The following is a 24,733-nucleotide window of genomic DNA, read 5'->3' on the forward strand; positions in this document are numbered from 1 at the left end:
GCTGGAGGATTTATTTCTATGTAAACACTGAAGGACACGCCACCACGCATTGCATTGTGTTTGAAATGGTTTATTTACAAGTTCCGTCGTCGCTTTTCACTGTAGCAGTAGTAGTCATCGTCATATCCATCTATATCGTCCTCTTACTCATGCATGACTGGCGAGCCCGGATCGTTTTGTCCGCAGGTTTTCACATGTCTCCCAAAGTGGAACGCGCCAGCACGCGCTAGAACCGGTGGCAACTGGCTTCGCGAACTGTGCGTCTGTAGCGCGAGCTGTCTTTTGCTCCCGCTTCATGCACGGACGTGCGTGAACTCTTCTTTTTAAGTGCGAATGCACTTTATAAGCGACCCTGAATTCCGTTGACCGCCGTCCGTCCACATAGCAACAGCTGCGGGTGCGCGCGCTCCTCGTCTTCCTTGGCAACGGGGGGGAGATGACACATACCCACGTGGGGGATTGGCCAGGGATCTCCTCGTCTTCCTTGGCAACGGGGGGAGATGGGCGCGCGCTGCCTGGCCGCTGACATGGCACATACCCACGTGGGGGATTGGCCAGGAATCGGGCGTGAGAAGGGCTAATGCACCCGCTTAAAGGAGTACTGACACGAAATTTCAAAGCTGAGATCCGCTCTAGCAATCAAGTACAACGACAACACAAATAGGTGTCTGTGAATAAATGCATCTTTCTTTCTTTGTAGTTGTGTGTGTGTGTGTGATCTCTCTTTCGCGAACATTACCGAACCGCGCAAATTCAAGTCGTGCATTCGCACTTTCACATTCTTCCCCTCGGGGAAATGCGGGGAAATTTTCGTACTTTTGCGAGCGCCACGCGCAAGCCTGAACGACACGGGGCGCTCCTCGTAAAACGCGTACTCACGAGCACGGTAAACGGCAACTAACTATGACGACGTTTTTTTTTTTTGACACCGCTAACATTACGGCCAGCAGCAACAGCTCCGCTTTTAACAAAGCGTCATTCCCAGCTCCTCGTGGGTGGAAAAAAATTGCATTTGGGTGCCGAAGTATGCGCCCGCTTAATGCCCCTATTGGCTGGGACCGGTAGTATGCGGCAGCCTTAGCTCCTCATGGGTATGGTAAGGCCTGACGTAGCCCTTCCGTTAAGATTTCTCGTATAACGTCACCAACCGGTACCCGCTGCTTGACGTACAGTAACAAAATACCCACTGATGTGAATTGACCAGTGACGATGACAGCCTCCGACAGTCCGCCGGAGCAGCCTTTGAACCATGTGCACCCCTAGCTGGCCCAACTGCACCGATCATTTGTACCATAGCCCCTTCTCCGAAAATCATCATCTTCATCAGCTTGTCTACGCCCACTGCAGGCCAGAGGCCTCTCCCACAGATCCCCAATTATCCCGGTCCTGTGCTAACTGCGACCAATTTATCCCCGCAAACTTTTTGATCTCATCTGCCCGTCTAGCTTTCTGCCGGAAAGTTAGATAGCCCCAGAAATACAAGGATATAAATAAATATAATATAAGAAGGACGAGGGTGTCCTGGTCATCATCACCTGGAGAGCGTGCGCGCGTGTCTTGAGTGCACGTTCTGAAGAAGAAGAAAACAGAAGCGCCCGCTCGCGGCTACTTCGAGTGCTCATCGTGAACCCTGGCAGCAATGAAGTCAGCCTCCTCTTCGAGCACCCCCAACCCGAAGGGATCGGCTGCTGAGCAGACGGTAAGCCGCCACTCGTATTCTTACCGATTCGCTGCGCCAGACAGTCGGAAAATCGGCTGTTCAGAGCGTTTGCAGCAGCGCGTTCACAGCCAGCCCAGCTAAGCCTATTCCGTTCTCACGCCACTGCTAAGTCGTGTGGAGATTCATGGCTCGATTTATTACCGCTCGGCTTTTGACCAAACTAACAGTAGGAGAATAGCCCCAATGTGCGGGGCGGGTTAAAAGTATGAACCCCAGTTCGCACCGAAGCCCCCAGGTACGGCATGCTGCGCTCAGGTGCTGGCGTGCGCAGGGAGATTCTCTAAGGACGAGGGAAGGGGGGCGCGGTGAAGAGGGGAAGTAGTCGGGGGCACTGGCTCTGCCCGTCATCAAGTACCGACTACTGACAGTTATTAACAGCGACGCTGTTTAGGAAATCGTCATTTTTCGTGTCCGCATGCAGTTAAAAATACAAAAAAAAAAGGCCAAGCGCGCGCACGTGAGCGCGGGCATCGCAGTGACCGCCCGGTAGTTAAAAAAAAGAAAATGCCGAGCGCTCGTAGGTGCGTGCTTCGCGGCGACCTCCCATCTTCCCCGGCGCATGTTTTTCAAGCCAAGCATACCCACTTAGGGAGATTAGCCAGGATTGGCAAAAAGAAAAAAAACTGCAGCGTTCGTCGTAATCGTGGCAGCATTTGCTGGGAACGAGAAAGATACGTCATAGCGTACGCCCCTCCAAGGTGGTGTCCAATGATGAACACTTCCAAAAAAATGAGTCACTGCGACAATGATGGAGTAAAGGTCGTTGCGTCTGCGAAGAAGCAAATCGGCTGCAATCGTGGACTTAAACCTTCTTGATAGTCGTGAAGGTTGCGTACAGCTTCGATACCTTCGTCTTACGGGGTAGTGTGAGCTTACTTCATTTTTTTTTTTCTGTCGCAAGCGATGTACCAAGCTTACGCGCGCCTTCGACCTGTGCTTTTACCCCGACGCTAGCGTATTTAATTTTGAACTGATTCTTTACACTTCATCTCCTCCTTTCTCTTTTTTCCGTCGTTTCCACCCTCCTCCTCCTGTGTAGTGCAATACTGCACACGCCCATGCATATCTCGGCTGGTCACGTTACTTTAAAGCCAGAATGACTCAATAGAAGGAAATGCCTGGGGACGAATGCAGAGTCCACATTCTCAGACCCGATCTATTTCGGCTCGTGTGAGAACAGCGGTGCAGGGATCACTATACGACAAGTCACGGACAATGCGGTAATACAGTAAAGCCCGCTTATATCGTACACGGATATATCTAATTATTGCCGACATCGAACCCTTGTATAATTCTGGTAAAATTACATGCATTTAAAACTTTTTATATCGAACGCGATTTTGCTCACAATGTCTCGCGCGGGATTTTTCGCTCTCCTTAGGCATGCGGCAGGCTTTACTGCAATACAACGGCGCGCAGCGTTGGCGCGGGTGCGCGAGCTCGGCGCGTCCAACCCGGCCGTGGCAGAGGGGACCAGCTCCACGCATGCATGCCGTCGGAGCCGAAAGCGTCACATTGGGCGCTCCACACATGCATGCCGTTGGAGCCGAAAGCGTCACATTGGGCGCTGCGGTTGCGGTGTCACCGAACTTCAAGCCCGCGCCACTCGCTGCCCGCACTTGCTCGGTTCTCTGGGTTCGCCGTTATTCGCTTGTCTTGTATCCATGCTTGTCTCCGCTCTGTCGAAGACGCCGAGGACTCCGTACCGCTTCCGAGCACGAGCGAAGCCGTCGCTGCCGTGGCCCTGCTACGGCGATACTGCAGTGCCATTGAGGGCAGCGGTCTTGTGCTTGTCGACTGTTTAGATACCGTGGAGCAAGCAGTCACCAGCAAACCGTTGTGCTCCAAGAAGCAGGCTACACTCACGCAGTTCTTCCGCCCCAATAAATTAATGTTCCGAGAAAGTGTCGTATCAATAGTGAACTGCAGGGTGATAAGAGCTCAGCGTTAGCTCGTGTCTCCGTCGGCAAGATTGCTCTCATATGTTTTTTTTTTTTGCTTCACTTTCTATATCGAATTTTTGCAATATCGAACTATTTACGATGCTCGCGCTGTTCGATATAAGCGGGCTTTACTGTAGAGGGCCATCTATCGTGGGGGCCGTATGACGTGGCCGCGGAACAGTTACGTGAAAGCTTTGTCACTGTGACTGTGCTCTGGGGTGACGCCACCGCAACAACGGGCGTAAATGTTTGCCGAGCCACCATGTCGTGCTTGCTGGATGCGCGGCCCAGTGTGACGTTTTTCGGAGACAGAATGGGTCCAATTTTCCGCAAAAAATTCTAAAATGGCGGTGCTTTCTTCCCTTGCGAACATTCTGCTGATGGCAAAGAATCGCATGCCGCTTAAGCTGTATTAATTGTCTGGCCGTTGTGCTATAGACGTACTTCTCAAGCGAGCTAACCAAATGGGACAGCTTGTTTTTACGCTCTGTAAGGTGCGAAACGTTCTGATAGTATCTGATATTAGTCTCAATTTTTACAGCGGAGCTTCCTTTGAGTCTTACCCTGGTTTTACGGGGGCTGCTGCTGCTGCCGCTCTTTTTCTGTCTGTTGCACAGCTGTGTCTATCTTACACCCGGCAACGCTGGCCTCCGGGTATCTCTCCCACAAATAAGGCTGTGAAAGCGAATCGCTGTGGTAGGTGCCCGGGCGAGAAGTTTACAACACGTAAAGCTGTCTTCCCCGTACCACACCCTAGGAGCCAGCCGGGGTAGCGAAAGGAGAAGAGCCCGCGAGAAGCCCCAGTCCACGCGTGTATTACGTTCCTTGAAATTGGAGAGGGCGGTGCTTGAACCAGGAAGATTTTGTACGTTTCCCGTTACGTCTTGTATTTCTCGGATCATTCGCCACTGCTCACTGTTATGAAAAATCAACAACTACGCCAAGCACAATAACATTAAAAATACCACACGCAATTTAATTTCAACCCTGCCCCATTTTTTCCCCTGATCACATGGGGAATAGACTACATAGGAGTTTGCTACGATTTATCCACTGCTACGGACTGGCGAAACAGACATGAATGTTTAATTTAGGTAGATGATTTGTAAAAAATCGCGCCAATCCACCCTGTGGGGGCGGTTGTAAAGCAAAGCTGTAAACGACACCCATAACGATTACCCATGCGACGTCACTTGAATTCACACACGTGGCTCTACAAAGAGTGAAACCAGAGACAAGTGAAATGCACTTAACGACACCCTATATTACTTCTAGGATATTCTTTGTTAAGGTTAAATCAATGTATCATTCATGGACGGTGGTTGGCTCAGTTGTATTTGTTCAGTTGTAAGCACATGAGTGAAAACACTTTTTTTTATAAAATGAAAGGAAGCTCAAACCCGGCCTTAGACGATCTCACTTCTCCTCCGTCTCTGCCGCCGATTTCGTCGCCTCCGTCGGCAGCGGCAGAGACGGAGGAGAAGTGAGGTGCCATGCGTAGGTTGAGCTTTTATAACTCCTAGGGCATGCGCAAGGCGTGCACACGGCCGCTACACATGCCGTGAGTGGAGCGCACAGCGGTGCGAGGGGTCGCGTGACGCTATCACGTGGAATTCAGTGAGAACACAGGGGGGTAAACCCGCAGATGTGCTCGGTGAGTGTCTGTCTCCGTCTGCCTTCCCTGTCTCCGTCTGTCTCCCCTGTCTCTGCGTGGGCTTGTAGCTCAATTGGTAAGGCAATGGGCTGTGTCTCCGTTTCCCTATTAGTTGCAGGTTCGATTCCTGGCGGTGCCAATAACTTCTTTTATTTGTTCGCGGGAGTTTTCTGTTGACACCAACGGTTGCGACAGAACCCTTGGGGGTAGAGGTAAAAAGCTTCGCTTTACAAAACAAATAGGGCTCGTGAAAAAACAAACCAAAGGCATTTTAGTTCTGTCAATGGATTCAGGCGGGAGCTTCCACTGGGATTGGCTGCGGTGCTTGTATTCTGTACTGAGGTCAAATTATAATGAAGAAGGAATGACCTTTTTTGCAACGACTGGTGTGCGTTTCAGGGCATTAGGCGGCCCACATTAGTACGGAGTCTTCTAGTACGACGCGATGCCTGGTTTTTTCATCAGAGGGAGGGTCCGGAATCACGTGGAGACTTTACTTAACTAAACAACAACAAAAACTGAACCCGCAGTTCCACCCAGTGTGCAATCGGCTGAAACAGCGGAGCTGTGGTTCCGGTGTTTCAGCTCGAAGTTCATTGGGCGGTCACCCGAGAACGGGAGCGCCGTCGCCGCGCAAGCGGAGCACTGGCTCAAGCACTGGCTCAGGCTCAAGCACTGGCACAAGCGAAGCACTGGCTCGTGTTCTGCGCAGATATGATGTGCACGTGGCACGCGGGCCATCGAAGCTGCAACACACACTGACCCACGTAAAGGATAAGCTTCCTAAAGAAAGATTTCACTGAGTGATATACTAGGTTGCTTGTTCGAACTGCAACTCTGTGTACGTAGGCGAAACGGGCTGTTTTCAAAAGCGCCTAAAACAGCACTGCTATGATGCGAAGACGAAAAAAGTGGCGTCGAATGCCCTCGCCGAACATGCAGAGCTGTCGGGCCACGAGATAGACTGGGAAAATGCTCGCATCATCTCCACGGAGAAGAATTGGGCCGCAAGATTGAATTTAGAATCTCTAATAATACAGACAACGTCTAACACCCTTAATCGCGACATCGGAACCTTGCACCCAATGTATGCACGCTGCCTACGTCACGTTTTAAAGCCTACTTAAGGCCGTTTTTGTCTGCAATAAATTCACTGTGAACAAGGCTCCCGTGCGGGAGCCGAGACGTCTCAAGTTTTTCTTTTTCGTTACTTGGTCGGTGCCCTCTTTCTTTCTCGAACTTTACGGTTAGCGCACGCAAAGGAATCGGCAGCTAAACGTTAGAGGGAGGGAGAGGAACCCGCCCCTGCGAGACCACTGGCCCTCTATCGGGGGGGTCTGCGAACAGGTTTCTGCTGGGCCGTCGGCGGTTCTGAGTACCTGCTCCTACGCCTGCGTGACACACGACCTTCAGCAGACGTACGAAAAGGCTCGACCGGTCTACAACAGCTCCGCTACTAAAAGTGACTCAGCCAAAATTCCATTTACCTTAAGCGTCAACGGAACCGCACCTAGAGGGCTACAGCATCACGTTTCTGGGTACATCGTGATCATGTGCCTAGATAGCGTGTGTGCACATTACACATGGGTAAGGACGTGAATGAATGCGGTAAGCCTAGGGGCTAGATATCACGAGAGTGCAAATTTAAAATATTTAGCTCGTCTTGCTTAGTGGCAGCTCAAGCACGATGCCCACTTCTCCCCTTTCTTTATTTTTGAAGAGCCAACAGAATTAGTTTCATTGACAAAAAGGTTTAGTGCGTACATATATACTGTGTACATTTACCTATATAGCCCTCTATTCCTGTACCGGAACACTGCACCGTAATTACTTTAAAGGGAGGAAATCACTCTAGAACAAGGCTTAGCAAACGCCGCTGCAATTTTCGCATGAGTTCTAGCTCTGGGGAAAATGGGATCGAATGGGTTGTGCGGCCAATAAGGATTCGCTTGCTGCATAAAGGGTTTAATAGTGTGTGTAATCTCCGACGCAGCCTTCGGAATTTCTTCCCTGACTAAAACTGCATAATAATTGCTGACGTATTAGTCCTAAGAGAACCTTGGCAGATGTAGCTGTGTCGCAGTGGTAGCACATGGTAGAGCGTAGCGTGCATGTCGACGAGTTGAATAGGGATTCCGTTCAGCACGTTGAAAGCAGCGCACAGTATACAGTCAAACCCGATTATAATGAACCCGAATAGAGCGAATTATGCTATATATCGAAGAAAAACAAATCAGTTACGAAAATACATGCGAAACATATTCCTTATAGCGAAGTTCACAATGGATATATCGAACTCGGTGAACCTAGAATTGCCGCCGAATTGCGTGGTCTCACAGCGGTAATTGAGATGTTGATTGGCCGTGGTTGAGACGCTGAGCCCCACATGGAGCGACGTGACGCCCGACACTTTCAATAACTGAAGCAGAGTGGAAAGCCGGGCTAGTTGAAAATGGTTCATGACTGCAACTGCGCACAACAAAACGGGCCCATAGAATTCCTTCGGGGATTTCCTGGGTGTTGTAGACGACCAGGTTGCCGTCACTGTGAGCCCCTCTGATGCAGACACCGTCGTCGATGTCATGGCAGCTAGTTCTGTTGAAAGCTACAAAGAGGCAGAGGATGTCGCGAGTGAAGGCCGTCCAATGCTTAATGAAGCGCTTTCCGCAGTTGATATGCTCAGACGTTATTGCTTCGATAATGAAGGACCCGGACTAGAATGCTGTGCTAGTTGACGCCGCCAAAATGAAAGTGAAAACTAGAATCATTTCTTTTTTGTGAAGTAGGCAGTTGAGATGGAAAGTAGCCTTATTGCTTGCTATAAATGGATGGTTTTGTGTATGGTAAGGACATACTTCATATTGCGTTGGTTTCCGCATGGAAGGAGGGGGGTCCCGCGTATTGCGAACTCGTGACGAAAAACTCGTTATCGGCGGGTTCCGCTATATCGTACTATTGGCTATATCGAACTAATTGCGGCGCATACAGTCAAACCCGACAAAAATGAACCCGGATAGAGCGAATTATGCTATATATCGAACAAAAATAAATCAGTTACGGAAATACACGTGAAACATATTCCTTATAACGAACTTCACATCTGATATATCGAGCTCGGCGTGCCTAAAATGGCCGCCAAAATGCATGGTCTCAGAGAGGCGATTGAGATGTTGATTGACCGCGACCAAGACATTGCGCATCGTATGGAGTGACATGACACCCGACACTTACCGTAACTGTTTCCGTCGCGCGGAACTCACGACGGAACCCGCCCAGTCAGTGAGTCCGGACCAAGACGGCAGCTCGCCAACCTTCCCGATGCAGTGCCGAAAGGAGTGTCCTTCGAAGATTTCTTGGTGTCGGCGACGACGTTACCGTCACTGTAAGCCCCTCGGACGCGGGCACCGTCAGTAGCACCGTCGTAATGCTGGTGAAAAGCACCGAGGAGGCAGAGGATGTCGCGAGTGAAAGCCGTCCGACGCTTAAAGGGGCACTTACACAAAATTTTGAAGGTGAGATAACTTCGGAGATAGATTGGTGTGAACACATATACATCATCTGCAAAATATCAGCGGCGAATACAGCCTAGAACATATTTAAAATCAATTTTAAAGTGTGCGAAACGCAACCGAGCAGCCAGCAGAGGACCACGCGCAATCGACATCCCGCGGATATTTTGTAAATAAGCAACATCCAAACACGTCACGAGTTTTTGTTTGCCGCTTCCGCACTGCCGGCGTTTTTCGCCGGCTCGCCCGGCTCGCCGCTCCAATCGGAGGGCCGGAGGGCGGAGCTTCTGCTCTCGAGAACGAACGACCCGATCGTTGGCGGGGAGGCGCCGTGATTTCGTCAGCTCATCGGGCAGCTGGCCGCGACCAAAGTTCTACAGCGATTCCAGGCACTCAGTCTATTACTTTTTTATTACCATTGGATGCGAAAACGCGCCGGAGGCACGAAAAGCCCACTGAGCTAGCCGCACGGTCGCTGTGCAGGCGGCGGCCACGGCCGCGAAGTGGCCCAGGCCGGCGCAGGTAGCTCGAGTGATAGCTTGTTACCGCTACACGAAATTGTCCCCAAGTCCCGACCATGGTGGCTTACATGAGAAAGGAGTTAATGATGCGATGGCGGATTGCATTAAAAATTGTCATCTGCACCACTTACGACAGCGGCACTCGAATATCCGCCGCAGTGCTAAGCCGAACACATCTGTAGGCGGACCTGTAGGCAGACCGGCCGGCTGCTCCCAGCGCGCGTCTTGGGCCACCCACCGTCTCGAGCGTCGCGCGTCGTTCTTTAGCCGCGGTAGCATTTGCACTCGCAGCGCCTGCGTCACATCCACGGTCGCTTTTTAATTAAGCGCCTCACGAGATCAGTACGTGGGGGGCATTCGCAGAAACTGTCGTCGATGCGGATTCGACAGTGCTACGGCGGCTCTGCTCTGTGATATCCGTCCGACGGTCACGTGGTAAGCTTTGTTCACTTGAAATCCATCGTTTCGCGGCACCCGCTGAAGCCGAAACTGCGACTGGCCGCATTGAAAATGCCTCTAATTAAACAACCGTCGCACGCTGAAGCAAGTGAGGTTTCTACAGGTTATAAGTAGGTCACTAGCTGCTTATCGCAACAAAAAAAAACAAGATGCAAAATTTTTGTGTCAGTGCCCCTTTAATGAAGTGCTTTCGGCAGTCGATGTCCTCCCAATACTTCTTCGATACTGAAGGACATGGACTCGAACTGGTACAAACAATGTCTCGTGAAAGAATGCTGTGCTAGTTGACGCTGCCAAAACGAAGGGGAAAACAAAAATCGTCGCTTTTTTTTTTTGGAGTAGGCAGTTAAGGCGTTAAGGCGGAAAGTAGCTTTATTATTTGTAATTAATCGCTTGCTTTGTGTATGGTAATGACATACTTTATTTTGTTCGTTTCTGGATGCGGGGATGGCGAGGGGATTCCCGCGTATTGCGAACTCGTAAAAATAAACTCGTTATAGGCTAGTTTGGCTATATCGAACTATTAGATATATCGAACTAATCGTGGCGCATATTCCAGTTCGCTATGGCCGGGTTTGACTGTATTGCAGTTCGCTATAACCGGGTTTCACTGTAAACGTGCATTGCCCAGCCCTCCTAACAAATCCCCGTAGAATGTTACGGAGGTGAGGATGGTGGGGAAAAAATTGCACTAAGTGACCCAGTGTCACATTGGTTATAATAACACATGATTTCGAATTTTTGTCATTGACAGTCGGTCCCGGCAACCGAGCCCAGTTCTCGCTACCTGTGCGGCAAGGGGACTATCCACTTCTGGAAGAACTTCGCCTTTGAGCAAGAGGTGAGAGAACTGTGCTCGAGACTAGCCAGCACATCCTGCTACTAAGGTGTCTGCTGCAGCGGCAGTCTCCACGGCCACTGGATGGATCGAGGGGCCGTGCTTTATATACCAAGTGACCCCCTCGAAGCTGTAAAAAGTCTCACGTAATAGTCGATTTTTCAGTACGTACTTACCAGAGTTTTTACAATGTACGCGCTATTCGTGGGTTCACGTGCGCTTTTTTGGTGTGCGTGCGTATAAATTGCGATAGTCGGTTCTCCCATTTCGTGACGTCAAAAAAAAAAAAAAAAAAGGAATGTTTTCAGTTTATTTATGCACTGCCGGCTGCAGGAGGCCGCTTCCGGTCAGATTCAACTGTCCTTATCTTGTGCTGTTTGCAGGGCAAAGCTGAAACAGTTCTTTTTTTTATTTGCCTCTTGAATTTGATAAAATGAGCTCTGTAAGTAAGCTGATCGACAAACGTAAAAGAGTTGTGAAATGAACGAATGTGCACGGCTTTGACAAACAGTTAAAGGGGCTAATGCGACCAGTCGATGTCCAAGGGCAATGACGCTGCTGATCTTTGCTGCATGAGGACAATTTAGACTTTTTTGGATGAGGAATGGAGGAGGAACTAGATATTGATTATTAATTTTTTCTGCAGGGTCACCCTTACATACGCGTGACCCACGACATCAGCATCGAGGACGTGCTGACAATCTTCACGCGGGATTGGAAGCTCACTCTCCCTCGGATTGTGCTGGTGATCATCTCCAGCCTGACCACCTGGCAAGAATGGGGCGCACGGCGTCAACTGGAGAATTTCAAGGAAGGTCTTATAAAGGTCAGTGGTAGCCTTCTTTCTCTTCACACATCCGTGCCGATGTGAACAAACATATACGCAGAACTAACGCGAAGCTTGCGTGCATGTCACGCAAGCTTCGTGTTGTTGGCCACTGGCGCACGTTGTGGACAGAGTAGTCGGAATTGTTCCTTACTTTTGGCGAATTAACGAAGGGGCACGTAGTTCCCCTCAGCGGTCGTCAAGAGCTTTCAGCTCTATGGGTAAGGACCGGGGACGCTGTGCTACAACCGGAAATGTGCGCATTATTGCTGGAGTATATATACTCCAGCATATTGTACATCATTTGAATCTGTGGGATCAGTGCACTTACTTTTGGAGTTGAGTGGGGAGTGGGGGTGTGGTATAGTGCACTAGCATGCGGGCTTCCATGATGGGTGCCGCTCGGAATACCTGGACATTCCGAGTGGCCGCTTGAACCACTGTGTGACATATAGTGTACATAGATCCTTGGCTGACTGAAGTGGAACGCAATAAAATGGCGTGCTCTCACACAGAGCGAAAGAATGCCGCGTGAGAGAGGATGGGCGTTGCGATAGATAACGCGTTGCCCAGGCGCGTCAGGCACGCTAGGCACAGCGGCTTCTCCATACGGGCTAATGGAAATCGTGGTAGCTGCACAGGATGCACTGAGGACGAGAGTACGGAGAGGTAGAATATTGTAGCTGGGTTCCGGCATACGTAGCCATCTCTACTAGTGTTTGGGCAGGGTATCGGCTCTATCGCGTTTGTCGCCTCGCAACAGATTTACGGAAGGGACGTGGTTTCGACCGAAATCGATGCGCAGCGTCGCGCTCGTAAACCTGAACAGCAGCGTAAACGCCAAGCTAGGGTCACCGTGCATCCGTTGACCTTAAACTTCGCTAAACTACACTAAATTGACGCTAAAACACGAGCGCAAGCAGCGCTTAGGAAAAGTAAATAAAAAAAATAATGCGCCCACGCATTCTGCACAGATGGTTACACAGCGAAGTTGTAACGAGCGGCCGGTGTTTATGCGTGTGTTTCGCTCCCTCTATGCACCACTCCTTCTTATTAGTGTCGGCAGATGCTGTAAACCCAGCCAATAGAGATTTATAGCAGAGTGGAGAATCGGTCCCGGCATGGTGCCCGATACACGGTAGGGGCACCTGCACATGCGCCCAGCTGGTGTCTCCCCCTCTGCGAACGCGCAGTGGCGCCGGTCGGCTACCGGGTACCTCTCTCTCCCCTTAATGTCTCTCTCCCCTTACTTCAAACTCCTCTCTAACCATATTCTTTGCGCATGCACATGGGTTGGCTGGAGTTTTCTGTGTACAGGGGACAGCGGGACTTTCCTTCCGCCTAGTCATATAACACTTTGCTTCGAGAGTATAGAGCATAAAAATAAAGAAAGCAGCTTTAGTGTTAAGGCGAGTGGCCTAACCAGAATCGCTCCATTAGTCATGTGGCCAGGGCTTTTCATTACTTCTCAGCATGCGCTCTTTCAGCGACAGAGGGGACAAAATCACATTCATCATAGAAAATGGTTTGTACATTGTGCACTCAGCAATGCAACGACCAATGCGCCCCTGGAGGCTGGAGCACTGGGCTCGGTCGACAAACGTTTGTACACAATGGCCCGGGCTCTCCGGCGTTTATCCGCCGATAAGCTGCAGGAAAGCCCTGTCGCTGCAGGCGGCCAACACAACGGCGATGTGGATACTGACCAACGGCATCAACACTGGCATCGCGAAGGAGATCGGCTCCCGGGTGAACGAAGAGCTCGTCCAGCGGCTCATCATGAGGTGCCACAGGCACCCGCACACCGACTTCGAGAAACGGCCGCCCCTGTGCCTCCTTGGCATCGTGAGGGAAGACCTGCTCACGTGCGCCGACAAGTTCGAGGCTAACAAGGTGAGGGCCCGCAGGCTGCGGCCTATTCGCACGCTTCGCAGTGAAGTCCCGCTTGGCTGTTGTACTATAACGAACGGAGAAAAGCCGCTACCTTCCTCTTCGCTTTGGCGCACCCTCTCCCTTCGGCCACCTGTTCGCCTCCTGCTCTTCATATTTTAATATGGGATGACGTATATTGCCCCCTGAAAGATGTCTTCCCTGCGATGCGTTTGTGTTTAGGAGAGATGGTGTAAGCTTCATCTTTGCAAGCGGGCTTTCCCCCTTAAGGTTGTTGCGCAGTGAAGCTTACCCATAAAAAATAGGCGAAGTGATTCCGGGAATGTTATACGCAGATTACATTGTTGTTTTAGCTGATAACCGGAGCGATATGCAAGGGCTAATAAATATTAGCGGCCAGGAAGCCACCGACATCGGGTGAAATTTTGGCGCAGAAAAATCGGGAATAATGGTTTTGATACTACCACTGACGCAGTGTCTATCCAGCATGACGAATGACCCATAGTAAAGGAATATAAATATTTGGGAGTGTGGATAAGCGAAGGGAATAACTACTTAAGAACTCACGAGGAGCAACTTAATGGTAAGGAAAAGGGAAACGCAGCTATAATGAAGCATAGAGTTCTGTGGGCGTAGAACAAATATGAAGTAGGGAGAGGAATGTGGAAAGGAGTAATGATTCCGGGTCTTACATTTGCGAATGCAGTACTCTGCTTAAAATAAGATGCTGTAGCAGGCCTTTAAGTGAACCAGAGAACGGCAGGCCGTTTGGCCTTAGACGCGCATGGAAAAACAACTAACGAAGCAGTGCAGGGAGATATGGGCTGGGCGTCGTTTGAAGTTCCAGAAGCGCACAGTAAAATATGTTTTGAGAGAAGGTTGAGAGCAATGGATCAACGTAGGTGGGCAGCTAAGGTGTTTAGGTAGCTATACTTAAAAAGCGTGGACACGCAGGGGTGAAAAAAGTCTAGAAGGCTAACGATGAAATACGGAAAGAACAGCGGAGAATCCAAAACAGCCTAGGTAACCGAAAAAGAGGCAAGGCAGATAGAAACGGATAAACGGAGAGAAAAAATCGAAGCTAAAACGTCGTTAGAAATGTACAGGGCTGAGAAATTGGACATCGGAAAGGAAAATTTCTACGATAATTCCCAGGCCAGTGCTTTGCTTTTGAAAGCTAGAGCAGGTCGCTTGCGAACTAAGAGATTTGTGGGGAAGTATTCACGGAATTATGGGGTATGCGTGGTCTGCGGAAAAGAAACAAACTATGCGGCACATAGTGTTAGAATGCGATGCTATCCATCCAAATCTACATGCGGGAAATATTCGGCTTCCAGAAGCCCTAGGATTTAAAGGTAGCACAGAGGAAGTTAACTTCAAGGCTGTCGAGGCGACGAAAAGATTAGAATGCTGGTGGACGAAAAGCAGAAAGGGGAATATTGCCTAGGACAGTCACCACCTGTAACAGGAGAAAAAAAAAGTATTTTGTGCCTAATAAGCTTTTGGTGCCTGCCCTAAGCAGCGCTGTTATTGAACCAGGACTATAAAACATACGTATATTAGTCCTTTTGGTAAGATGGCATGTCACCACTCCGCTACAAAGGGAAACCAATACCAATCATCATCACCATCTGGCGGCGATAGGAACGAACGCGGCGGAAAGAAACCACCGACGACGATCGGGCTGTAGCGGCAAAGCTAAAGCGCGATGCTGTCGCGATTCTGAATACTGCGAGGCAGAAAACGCAAAACATAGGTGTGGCTACTATCCCGCTGACCGCTTCCCCGGCGCCAAGGCGCGATTTGAGCGGGACTTTGTGGCCAACCAAAAACCCACAAACAGCTCCTTTGGTCATCCACCTACACAATGTGGTATGGCACTTAACTCTTTTTATTGACTCCCAATTGGTTGATCATGCGGATACAAGTTCAGATATTGGAGAGAAACGCACAGGCAACCTTTTTCCTGTTTCATATATGCGTACGCTGCAACATTGCGCGCTCGCAACGGTCACAAAAGCAAAGACGGCGTTGCTGCTCTTTTCTTTTTTCCCACAGGATGGAGTTATTCAAATTGAGAACGTCGGAAGCCGGCCGGAAGAAAACAAATTCGACCTTAACCCAGACCACACGCACTTTATCATTGTTAAAGACGACACCATGAACAAGACGGGGCTGAATTATTTCATGCTCCAACTTGAACGACACCTGTCTTTGCCATCTGACGACGACATAGGTAAGCAAAAGACCCTATTTTAAGTCGAAAAGTCTCTACCCACTTTTTGCACACATGCACTGCCCAGGTCCGCAAAAGGGGGGCGGGGGCACAGGGAATGGACGAGGTACTAACACGTTCTATCATCAAATAGTACCTACCGATAATTATTTTTGTGTCACAAGCTATGCACCTACCACATGCGCCCTCGGTGCATGCTCCCACAAGGATTATCAGCCATTTTGGCCATTTCAATGGGGAATAAAATGAACAAAACACGAAAGGTAGTTGCATAACAGCCTTCTCCGGAAGCTATTTTATTCTTAATGTGAATAAGTTCTTTCCTTTGGTTTTTCCTTTTTTCTTGTTTTGTTGTCTTGACTTTTCCTCCTTTCATTTTTTCTTTTCGTTGTGAAGAGACCCCAGCCCCCCGAAATACATTCCTACGTACTCCACTGCTGGAGTGTGTGATTGTTTTTTTCGATCTGTTTGCTTGTACCGTCATCCGTCAAGGCTTTGTGTTAATCTTTTTGCTCGCACAGTCAGGAATCAAGTCTCACTAACTTGAAATATTTGAGGTATTAAGAGAATAATAATTTTCGGGGTGCCTCGAAGGATATGTTGTACCTCTTTTTCGTGAATCTTACGAAACTCTGCTTTGTACCTGCGGTAAGGTCGAGATTGATATTCCACTTTTCTGTACCTTTGTGACTATTTTTAACCATATATATATATATATATATATATATATATATATATATATAGTCGGAAAAAAGTATAAGTTATGCAATCTTAATTTCAATAAGCGTTATCAGCATCACGATTATCTCCATTAAAAATAGCGCTAATTAAGGAAATGACTTGAAATTGTTAGAGGTATAGTCTCACTTGATTCAGAAATTAAAAAACTTCAAGTCGGTCACACATGCTGACCTTCTTAATTTAAGCAGCAACCAATTTGATATCTGAATTCAGGAATCCGTAAAAAACACCCGAACGAGTGTATAGTTTTTAAGCGTGCCTGAGTTTAGATTTTAAGCTCTCGTATGGGTAACTTTGACTTACGCGTTCGATCGGGCTTTTTCAGTGATTTTTAAACGCCCATTCGCATGGCAGTCCACGCCAGGTTTCTAGGAAACGATAATTGTCGTTTATATCTGAAGCCAATTTGAGCTACGCTTCAGAAAACTTGTCTGAGGCTACGCTGTTTATGAACAACAGGCACATGTATACGAACAACCTTACCAACTACTACCATCCATGAGTACGTTCATAGGCATCAATGTTGTTTTCCGCAAACGAAGCAAATTAAATACAGGTAGCTTCTAGAGACAAAAAAATAAATAATCGCGCATGAGTTAGAATTTGTAGGGAGGTAAGATACCTTTATATGCACGCACAATAAAATAAGACAGTCATGATGCATCAGCCGCTCAGCTTACGCCCCGGTACTGTAGCTCAAGGCGCAATACCGTCCGGTTGTTTCAGTCACCTATATCTTCGGTGAAACTCGGCCAGTGACTGTTACCGAGCAATAAAAAGACTCTCACGTGCGCCCGCATGAGTCGGGTCCCAGTCGTCCTGTTCACGTGGTTCACGGTACCAATACCAGTAACTAATACCTCTAATAGCACCAATACCAGTGACCAATACCAGACCATTCGGTGGTTTTGATTGCCTGTTTTATACTTGCTCGTGCGTCCTCATTTGCTCGTTCCCCTTGATTGGTAGAGGTTTAACGCGCCGACTCTACACAGGCGATGAGGCGCGCCGTAGTAGCGGGCTCCGGATTAATTCTGACCATCTGGGTATCTAACTTTCGCCGAAATCTCGGACACATGGGTGTTTTCCGCTTTTCGCTTCCACCAGAAAAGCGGCCGCCGCGGCCGATAATCAAACCCGCGTCCTTGGGCTCAGCAGCACAACGCCTCAGGCAGTGAGCCACCGCGGCGAGTCATTTGATTCTTCCAAGGATGACTCGGGGTGCAATGTGGTTCGCGGAAGCTTGTACTACTCAAAAGATTCGTTTTATTTCAAACGAAACCAACGGTCCCACACGGCAAGTGTCTCAGCGCCATTGACTAATTATGAGCTGCAACCTCCTTGAGGAACTCTCCGGGGGATGTCTTTTAATTATTTGTTTTGGCCCTGCACGTAGGGAACAGGCACAGCGAAGCGGCAGACGTGCCGACGCTCTGCTCGGCCGAGATCCCGCTCATCGCGATCGTCTGCCAGGGCGGCACCAGCTGCAACAAGATGGTTCTGGAGCACATCAAGAGGCAGATCCCCGTGCTCGTCCTGCAAGGAAGCGGAGGCGTCGCTGACCTGCTCGCTCTCGCCTACAACGAGATCGACCGGCGGTGAGGGAAACAAGCTGTGCGAGCAATGCCTTCCCGCTAAGCATGAATAGACACCCTACACGTGCGCTCCCGACCAATCTATGAGACCAGGTGGCATACTTCGAGCTAATAAAATTCCGTCAAAGGCTTGATGGGACGTCGTGTATGGGAAGGAGGACTATTCTCCGCAATGAGGCAACGTCTCCAGGGTTTCCTTCCTTGACGTTAGGAACGCCTTTGGGGGTATGGCTAGTGCAGTAGTGCTGTCTAGTTAACTGCATAGGGCACAAACCTTGCCGGAAACTCGGCAGACGATCGTTTTCAAGAAACGTCTTCACCGCTTGAGACCTTCTAGCCCTGGTGCCTGGGTGATAAATTAACAGGTTGACAATTAACAGGTAAAACTAGGAATCGGTAATTTTATTTTTGTTCAGAAGACGCTAAAGCATATAATATAACACGAGCGACTTGAAGTGCCGTATTTCCATGCACGATGCTGCCCTTTGCTTGAAGATAATGGGGGCTAAGATTTGTGTCGCATCCCTTGCAGGAATTTCCACGAGAAACAAAATGAGGCGCTTCAACGGTGGTTTAACATTATGATGCTGTTCAGGCTTATGAGTTGTCGACAATTATAAAGTTTGCCTGAACATTTTCAATCGTATCGTATGTGCTTTCGTGGAAAGCCTTAACATAGAGATGTATCGGGAGATGTGACGTGAAAAAAGGAGATGTGATGTGAAAAAAAAATGGCTGTCGTTTCTCGTTACGTCGTGGGGAGAGTAAACGTCGAGGTCGCCTAAGATTTGGGCATTTAGTGAAAGGCAGAATCAGTGGCCTGGTCAATACCCCTCAACTTTATGATTAAAATCGTAGCCAGAGCAACCCACAGAGCGGCACAAGGTATCAAAAGCCACCGATGAGCCATTGAGTTTATCTGAAAGTCTAAGCATGAGTCGAGGCTAGTTGTCCAGACGATGTGGGGCACAACGCCAATTTTTTGGCCCCACCGCCTCCTAGAGGCCCCTTAGGCAAAGGGGAGGGGGTGGGTAAGTGCCTCCTTTTGTGAATACGCCCATGGCTGTTTACCCAACACCTGGTGTGTGCGTGCCTCCGAATGCCTCTTCATGGAATAGGTGGGCATCTTTACGAAAAGCCGATATCGATAGGAGGTTTTATTTGCTTCTAGTTCACGCTAACGGGAAGCATGGCTCTCTGATTGATATATTCTGTAATAAAACATAGGTGGGCGAGTTCGTTTACGTTCATGTTTAATCAGGCGCAAAGAAGACGCGGGCGAATGTTCAGGTGTAAACTCAGTTAGTAGGTGCCGTGTTTGTTTACACCTTATCTTCTGCAAGTCGTATTTTTTTGTACAACTTCATTGGCAGTACTGCTTCCGCTTAGCTGAGCAGTTTCAGGAGCACTCGCGGTATACAGTAGCTAGGACGTCTTTTTAGTGTCCTTGGGGCAGCCGCTTTGTAGAGTATTTAAAGTAATTAAATCGGTAATCGAGTGCACTTGGCTTGTCGGCGATTGAGACAACGAAACATTCGGTGACACCTGGTAGCAACATAACCCTACAAGTCTGTGCCTTCTGTGTTGTCGCAAGTCTGCTTGCCATAGCAGAATCGCCGCGTATTTCGTTAAGAAAACTGCGACGTCTATTCCAGCTGTCACTTGGGCGTCGTGCAGCTATGTGGAATTTTGATAGAGTTGGCCAAACATCAGTAGAATGTTTTCGCTTTTTATTGCAGTGGCGTGACACTGTGGGACCCAGAGTTCATCGAAACAGTCTTGAAGCCTGAAATAAGTTCCCGCATCTGCCAAATGTTTCCAAAGTTCCGTGACAACGCTCTGTCCAGAAACGTTTTCAAGGACCGAATCATCGAGTGTCTACGACTTGCGTGTCAGGTGCGTTTGAATTCAAACAGGGGACGTAAAACTATGCGTACGATTATCATAGGTATGGATCGCCGATCGGAATCGACGTAGTGATTTTACAGAACTCTTGATATCGCCCTATCGATAGTCGAGTGTGATAAATACGCAGGTGCGGTATTTGTGATAGTCGACTATCACGACTACCACCCACTTTTGATGTACAGTATAGACTCTCGATAAACAGAACTTGAAGGCACCGAAAAAATTAGTTTCGTTTAACAGGAGTTCCGTTTATTGAGAGAGATGTGCCAAAATGCGGATTTATGTGCGTACACACTCTTAAACCATTTTATGGAACTCTAAGCACTAGAAGCTGAATGTAGCTGGTAGTTTTTCGGAAAGCAAGAAAACAAGACATTTAGGCACAGCATTCACAAAGTTATTTGGCAACAGGTGGTGACTGTGCACTAAAGAATGGATCAATTTCTTTAGCCCTTGCAACTGTATCTTCAGGATAGTTTTTTCTATGGCATTTAAGCGTTTTACAAACGTTTCAGATCCTGGATACTTCTGAAAAAATTTTTAAATACTGCACAGCTGGCTGTGCTCCTTGAAGCGTGGCATATTCTACGGTAGCTATCTCTTGAGATTCATATTCCAGCCCATCCTCCTCGTCCTCCTTCTAATCGCACACCTCTGCAACAATGCTCTCCCCTTTGTTCTTAGGGCAAGTCGCAACATCACTGTCGATGCGCACATACTCATCAGAGTTCAGTGGGATTTCCTTTAAGGGACACTGCTCTGTTACCTCCTGCCTCTCAATGGCATCATCACTGTCACATTCACGCAAATTTTACGAGAAACCGAATTTAGAAGGCGGCGATGGGGTAGTGAAGCACGAATAGTAACACTATGACGCAAACGAGGCGGCAGGAGCTAAGCCCTGTAAATCGTGATCGAACGACTAGAACAAGAACGGCGATGTTGCATTTGTTGCGCTAACACCGCTGACTACGAACGAGACGAGGCCTTCTGAGGCCAGCAAGGCTAGAAAAAACGAAACAGCCGGAACCGTAAAAAGCTGATGCTCAAGGCAATGGGTCCGACAAGAAGTTACAGTTTCAATTCCGTTTACATGGTGACGCAGAAATATTAGTTCCGATTACAGAAAGTTTTTTAACGTTATCTGAATACAAGACCAACCAACTTACCAACAAAGGCTGTTCCGAATAAAAAAATGAAATGAAAACACGATAACACCGTTCAAGATAAAACATTATATTGATATCGACAGTCGATAAGTATCGACATCGGGCTGTAGACGAGCTTTCTGGTACGCTGTGGAAATCGATGCTAGTGCTTTCAGATTACTGTGTGATGTTAGAATATCATTTTAACAATTTCAACTTACGCACTGTGATCGTTCGGGAACATGAAATGTCCAGAAAAGTCGAGCTTCCTTGACGCCCTTACATTGATTGCTTAAGAATGCTCGCCATTCGCTAAATTTCACCCTGCAGAAATTCCAGCGTGTCGTCATGGATGGCGTCACTAAATCTAGGAGTAGCACGGCGGGTGCAGAACGAGAATCTTGAATGCAATACCTTTGCAAAAAAAAAAAAAAAAAAAGGAAGCTCTGAACGTATCCCATACAAGACGACCCAGTAATAAGACATCATTTATAAATATCAGTGCTCCTTTCAAACGAACGCCAGGCGAATGTCCGAACAATTAGCCCACCCATGGGTCAATACACAGGCTAAATAAAGGTCGGCTGAATCCGAAACTACAATTGTGAAGGATTGAAAAATACTATACTTGTGTCGCGCTGATCCGTATTGGAGACTGCCAAGAAGTAGAGGTTTTTGAGCATACGAACTCTGGCTGGGCAACGCTAGTTCAATACAGTTCTTGCGCTGTCTTCTCAGACCCATGACCAGATGTATTTCACGGTGATCAACATCCACCACCATCGCAACAACTTGTTTCACCTGGACGACATACTGCTCAAGGCCGTGTTCAAATGTGAGTGATTTTATGCGTACACGCTGCAGACCGTAACAACCCATGGATCAGCTTCAGCTTACACATGTTCCTTCATCAACCCACAGCGCAAATGCGCCGCCACCAGGCCCATCAGATAAAGAAGGACCTGCTTCTGACACTGGACTGGAACTGCCCGCAAATGGCGAAGACCAAAGTGTTTTCAAAGGACTTCGCCGAACAGTACCAGGTAAGCAGGTGTTTTATCCTGGGTACTTTTTTTCATAATAGGGAGGAAGTGCGCGCTCTTTGGTACATGTTAAAATGTGAGGAAACAGCGCGAAAAACGGGCCATAGAAGACACAAACACAGTGCTGTGTTTGTGCTGTAATTGTGCTGTAATCGTGGCAGTTTTAAGTGCGAATGCACTTTATAAGCGACCCCGAACCTTCCGCCGTCCGCATAGCAACAGCTGCGGGTGCGCGCGCTTTTCGTCTTCCTTAGCAACGGGGGGAGATGGGCGCGCGCTGCCTGGCCGCTGACATGGCACATACCCACGTGGGAGATTGGCCAGGAATAAGTGCGAATGCACTTCTTAAGCGAGCCTGAATCGTCGCGCTCGCATAGCGCCTCCTCTCCCCCCTCGCCTACTCTCCTAAAGCCCCTTTACTACTCTCCAGCTCGCAACACCCTCTCTCGGCGCGCCAGCCAGGCCACTACACTATATATATAAAAAAAAAACAGCATCCGGCGCCAGGTTTCGATCTGCGGACTTTGCGGCCGCAGCGCGACGCTCTACCGACTAAGCCACGGACGCTTTTTTTTTTCTTTATTGCCTGCTTGGCGACAACACAACACGCACTGTTCAGTACACAAATTACTAGCTCCAGCCACCAATCGGCTGAAGGGAGTGGCTTAAAACATCTTAAATTGCGCTAGAACATCCAGAACGGGTAACCACTCAGGCTCTTCCGGCATCACTCGATAAACTTCTCTTATATAAGCAACGCTTTCAATGAAGTACTCTCGCACTGTGCGAGCATCCTCTTCGGCATTTTGAACCGCCATGCGAGTTTTCCACATAGAATGCAGACTAAGTGCCATGAACATATCATAGGGCACGCCTCCATCGTTGTTTACGGGCAAAAAGCGAATGCCATAAGGCGTTAATGGTAAGTCTTTTTTCAGGGTTCGTTGGAGGATGTCCCAGTGAAACACCGCATCCCAACAGTCCAGAAAATTTTTGCTCAATTGTTTCCAGCTTTTGGCATAGTCTACAGTTAAGTGTCCATGGGTGTACATATAGTCCTTTTTCCTGCAGCCAGTGTTTTACTGGAAGCGTGCCGCTATGAAGTTTAAAGAAGAAAGATTTAACAGATGAACGTACTGGCATTCGTTTCACTCTTTTTAGAACATCTTTTCCTGAACCCACTGCATATAACGGACGATAAACCGGAACAGGCAGACACACATCAATCATATCTTTGTACAAACGTTTTCGCGGTACACTACTCAAATACTCCGAGGAAAACCTAACCCTTAAAATCCTAAAAGCATCCACAACTTCCCGCAAGAACCCACGCACACGTACACATCGCATTTCAGAAGTTGAAACTACATAGTCTGGAATGACATCACGTAGTCGGGCTTGTACCAAAGCAATCTCTCTGATCTCTCAGAAACATAAACCTAGAAACTATTTGTCGGATAAACAAATGTGCCAGTCCCAATCCACCACTTTTCACCGAGCGAAACAAATTAGTTCGACTCATGCGCTCCCAACTTGAGCCCCACAAAAACACCGCGAACACTCTGTGCAGCTTTTGTATGTTCCTTCTTGACATACAAATCGCCTGTAGGACGTACCATACCTTGGCAACAGCAAACACATTACATACTGATGCACGGGCAAACATTGACAGATCCCTTCCCCCCCATTGTGTTAATTTCTCTCTAACTCTATCAGTTTCTCCGTCCCAGTACTCTCTAGCATCCTGGTAGTTTTCAAGGGGGATGCCCAGATACCTGGCCGGAGTTGTCGTCCAAGGCATGTTCTCGAAAAACACTGGCTTACTTTGCCAGTCACCATGCCAAAATCCTATGCACTTGTTCCAGTTAACTGCACTGGCAGACAACTCGCAAAATCGCTTTAGATCGTTCACCACCTCCCTCACACTTTTCCTATCACTACAAAAAACAGCGATGTCATCGGCACATGACAAAATTTTAACTTCACTGCAGTGCAAACGGAATCCGTGTATATTTTCATTTTGAAGAATCTAGCGAGCGGACGCAAGATGTCGAGTTCCCCAGTTGGAGCGGTCGTTGCGGCTTCGGGCCGCGGAAACAGGACAACGGAAAACGAAGCACAGGACTACCAGATAATTCTGCCTCAACTGCCATCAGGTCGGTTCGTTTTGAACACAGTATTCTTGCACGCTGACGTCAAAGCGAGGCCTTATCGAGTGGAAGATTTTCGAGACGCGCTCGCACGCTTGGAACTGCTATTCGACGTGATAGCGTTGGGAGCGTTCCAAATGAATCACGTGTGGGCAGTAACATTCAAGGACGCCGAAAGTGCCAAAAAGTTGGTTGATTTTCGCGACGTAAAAGTAAAAGATCTTCGCTGCATGGTCATCGACCCGAACAACCAGGTGCTGCGAGTGAAAGTGCACTGGGTTCTTTATGGTGTGCCCGACGACATGGTGCGAGCCGCGTTTGCGCCGTACGGCGTAGTGACTGACGTCGCAAGAGACCGGTGGCGTGTGTCTGGGTGCGGCGACAAGGGCTCGACAACGCGCCTTGTGTCGCTGAAACTCAAGGCAGGCGTCTCCCCCGACGACGTCCCCCACCAGCTCCGAATCGCCGGGGACAACGCACTCGTAGTCGTTCCGGGGCGTCTGCCGCTTTGTCTGCGGTGTCAGCGTTCTGGACACGTTCGACGGGAGTGTC

The 24,733-nt window shown here is 48.6% G+C and overlaps 1 protein-coding gene across 1 annotated transcript in view; it reads left to right on the forward strand.

The window, feature by feature from the left end:
- The first annotated feature begins 13,152 nt into the window (after positions 1-13,152).
- Positions 13,153-24,733, forward strand: part of LOC144168629 (transient receptor potential cation channel subfamily M member-like 2) — a 58,848-nt gene continuing 47,267 nt past the window's right edge. The window contains exons 1-6 of the mRNA XM_077697575.1: positions 13,153-13,363; positions 15,419-15,570; positions 17,741-17,935; positions 19,672-19,828; positions 21,727-21,823; positions 21,910-22,031. Of these exons, the coding sequence (XP_077553701.1) occupies positions 13,163-13,363; positions 15,419-15,570; positions 17,741-17,935; positions 19,672-19,828; positions 21,727-21,823; positions 21,910-22,031 (924 nt within the window). The 5' untranslated portion in view covers positions 13,153-13,162. The remainder of the gene's footprint in view (positions 13,364-15,418; positions 15,571-17,740; positions 17,936-19,671; positions 19,829-21,726; positions 21,824-21,909; positions 22,032-24,733) is intronic.

The sequence above is a fragment of the Haemaphysalis longicornis genome, unplaced genomic scaffold (genome assembly GCF_048455015.1).
Source record: "Haemaphysalis longicornis isolate Haplotype H1 unplaced genomic scaffold, Haemaphysalis longicornis Haplotype H1 scaffold_2, whole genome shotgun sequence".
Taxonomy (NCBI): domain Eukaryota; kingdom Metazoa; phylum Arthropoda; class Arachnida; order Ixodida; family Ixodidae; genus Haemaphysalis; species Haemaphysalis longicornis.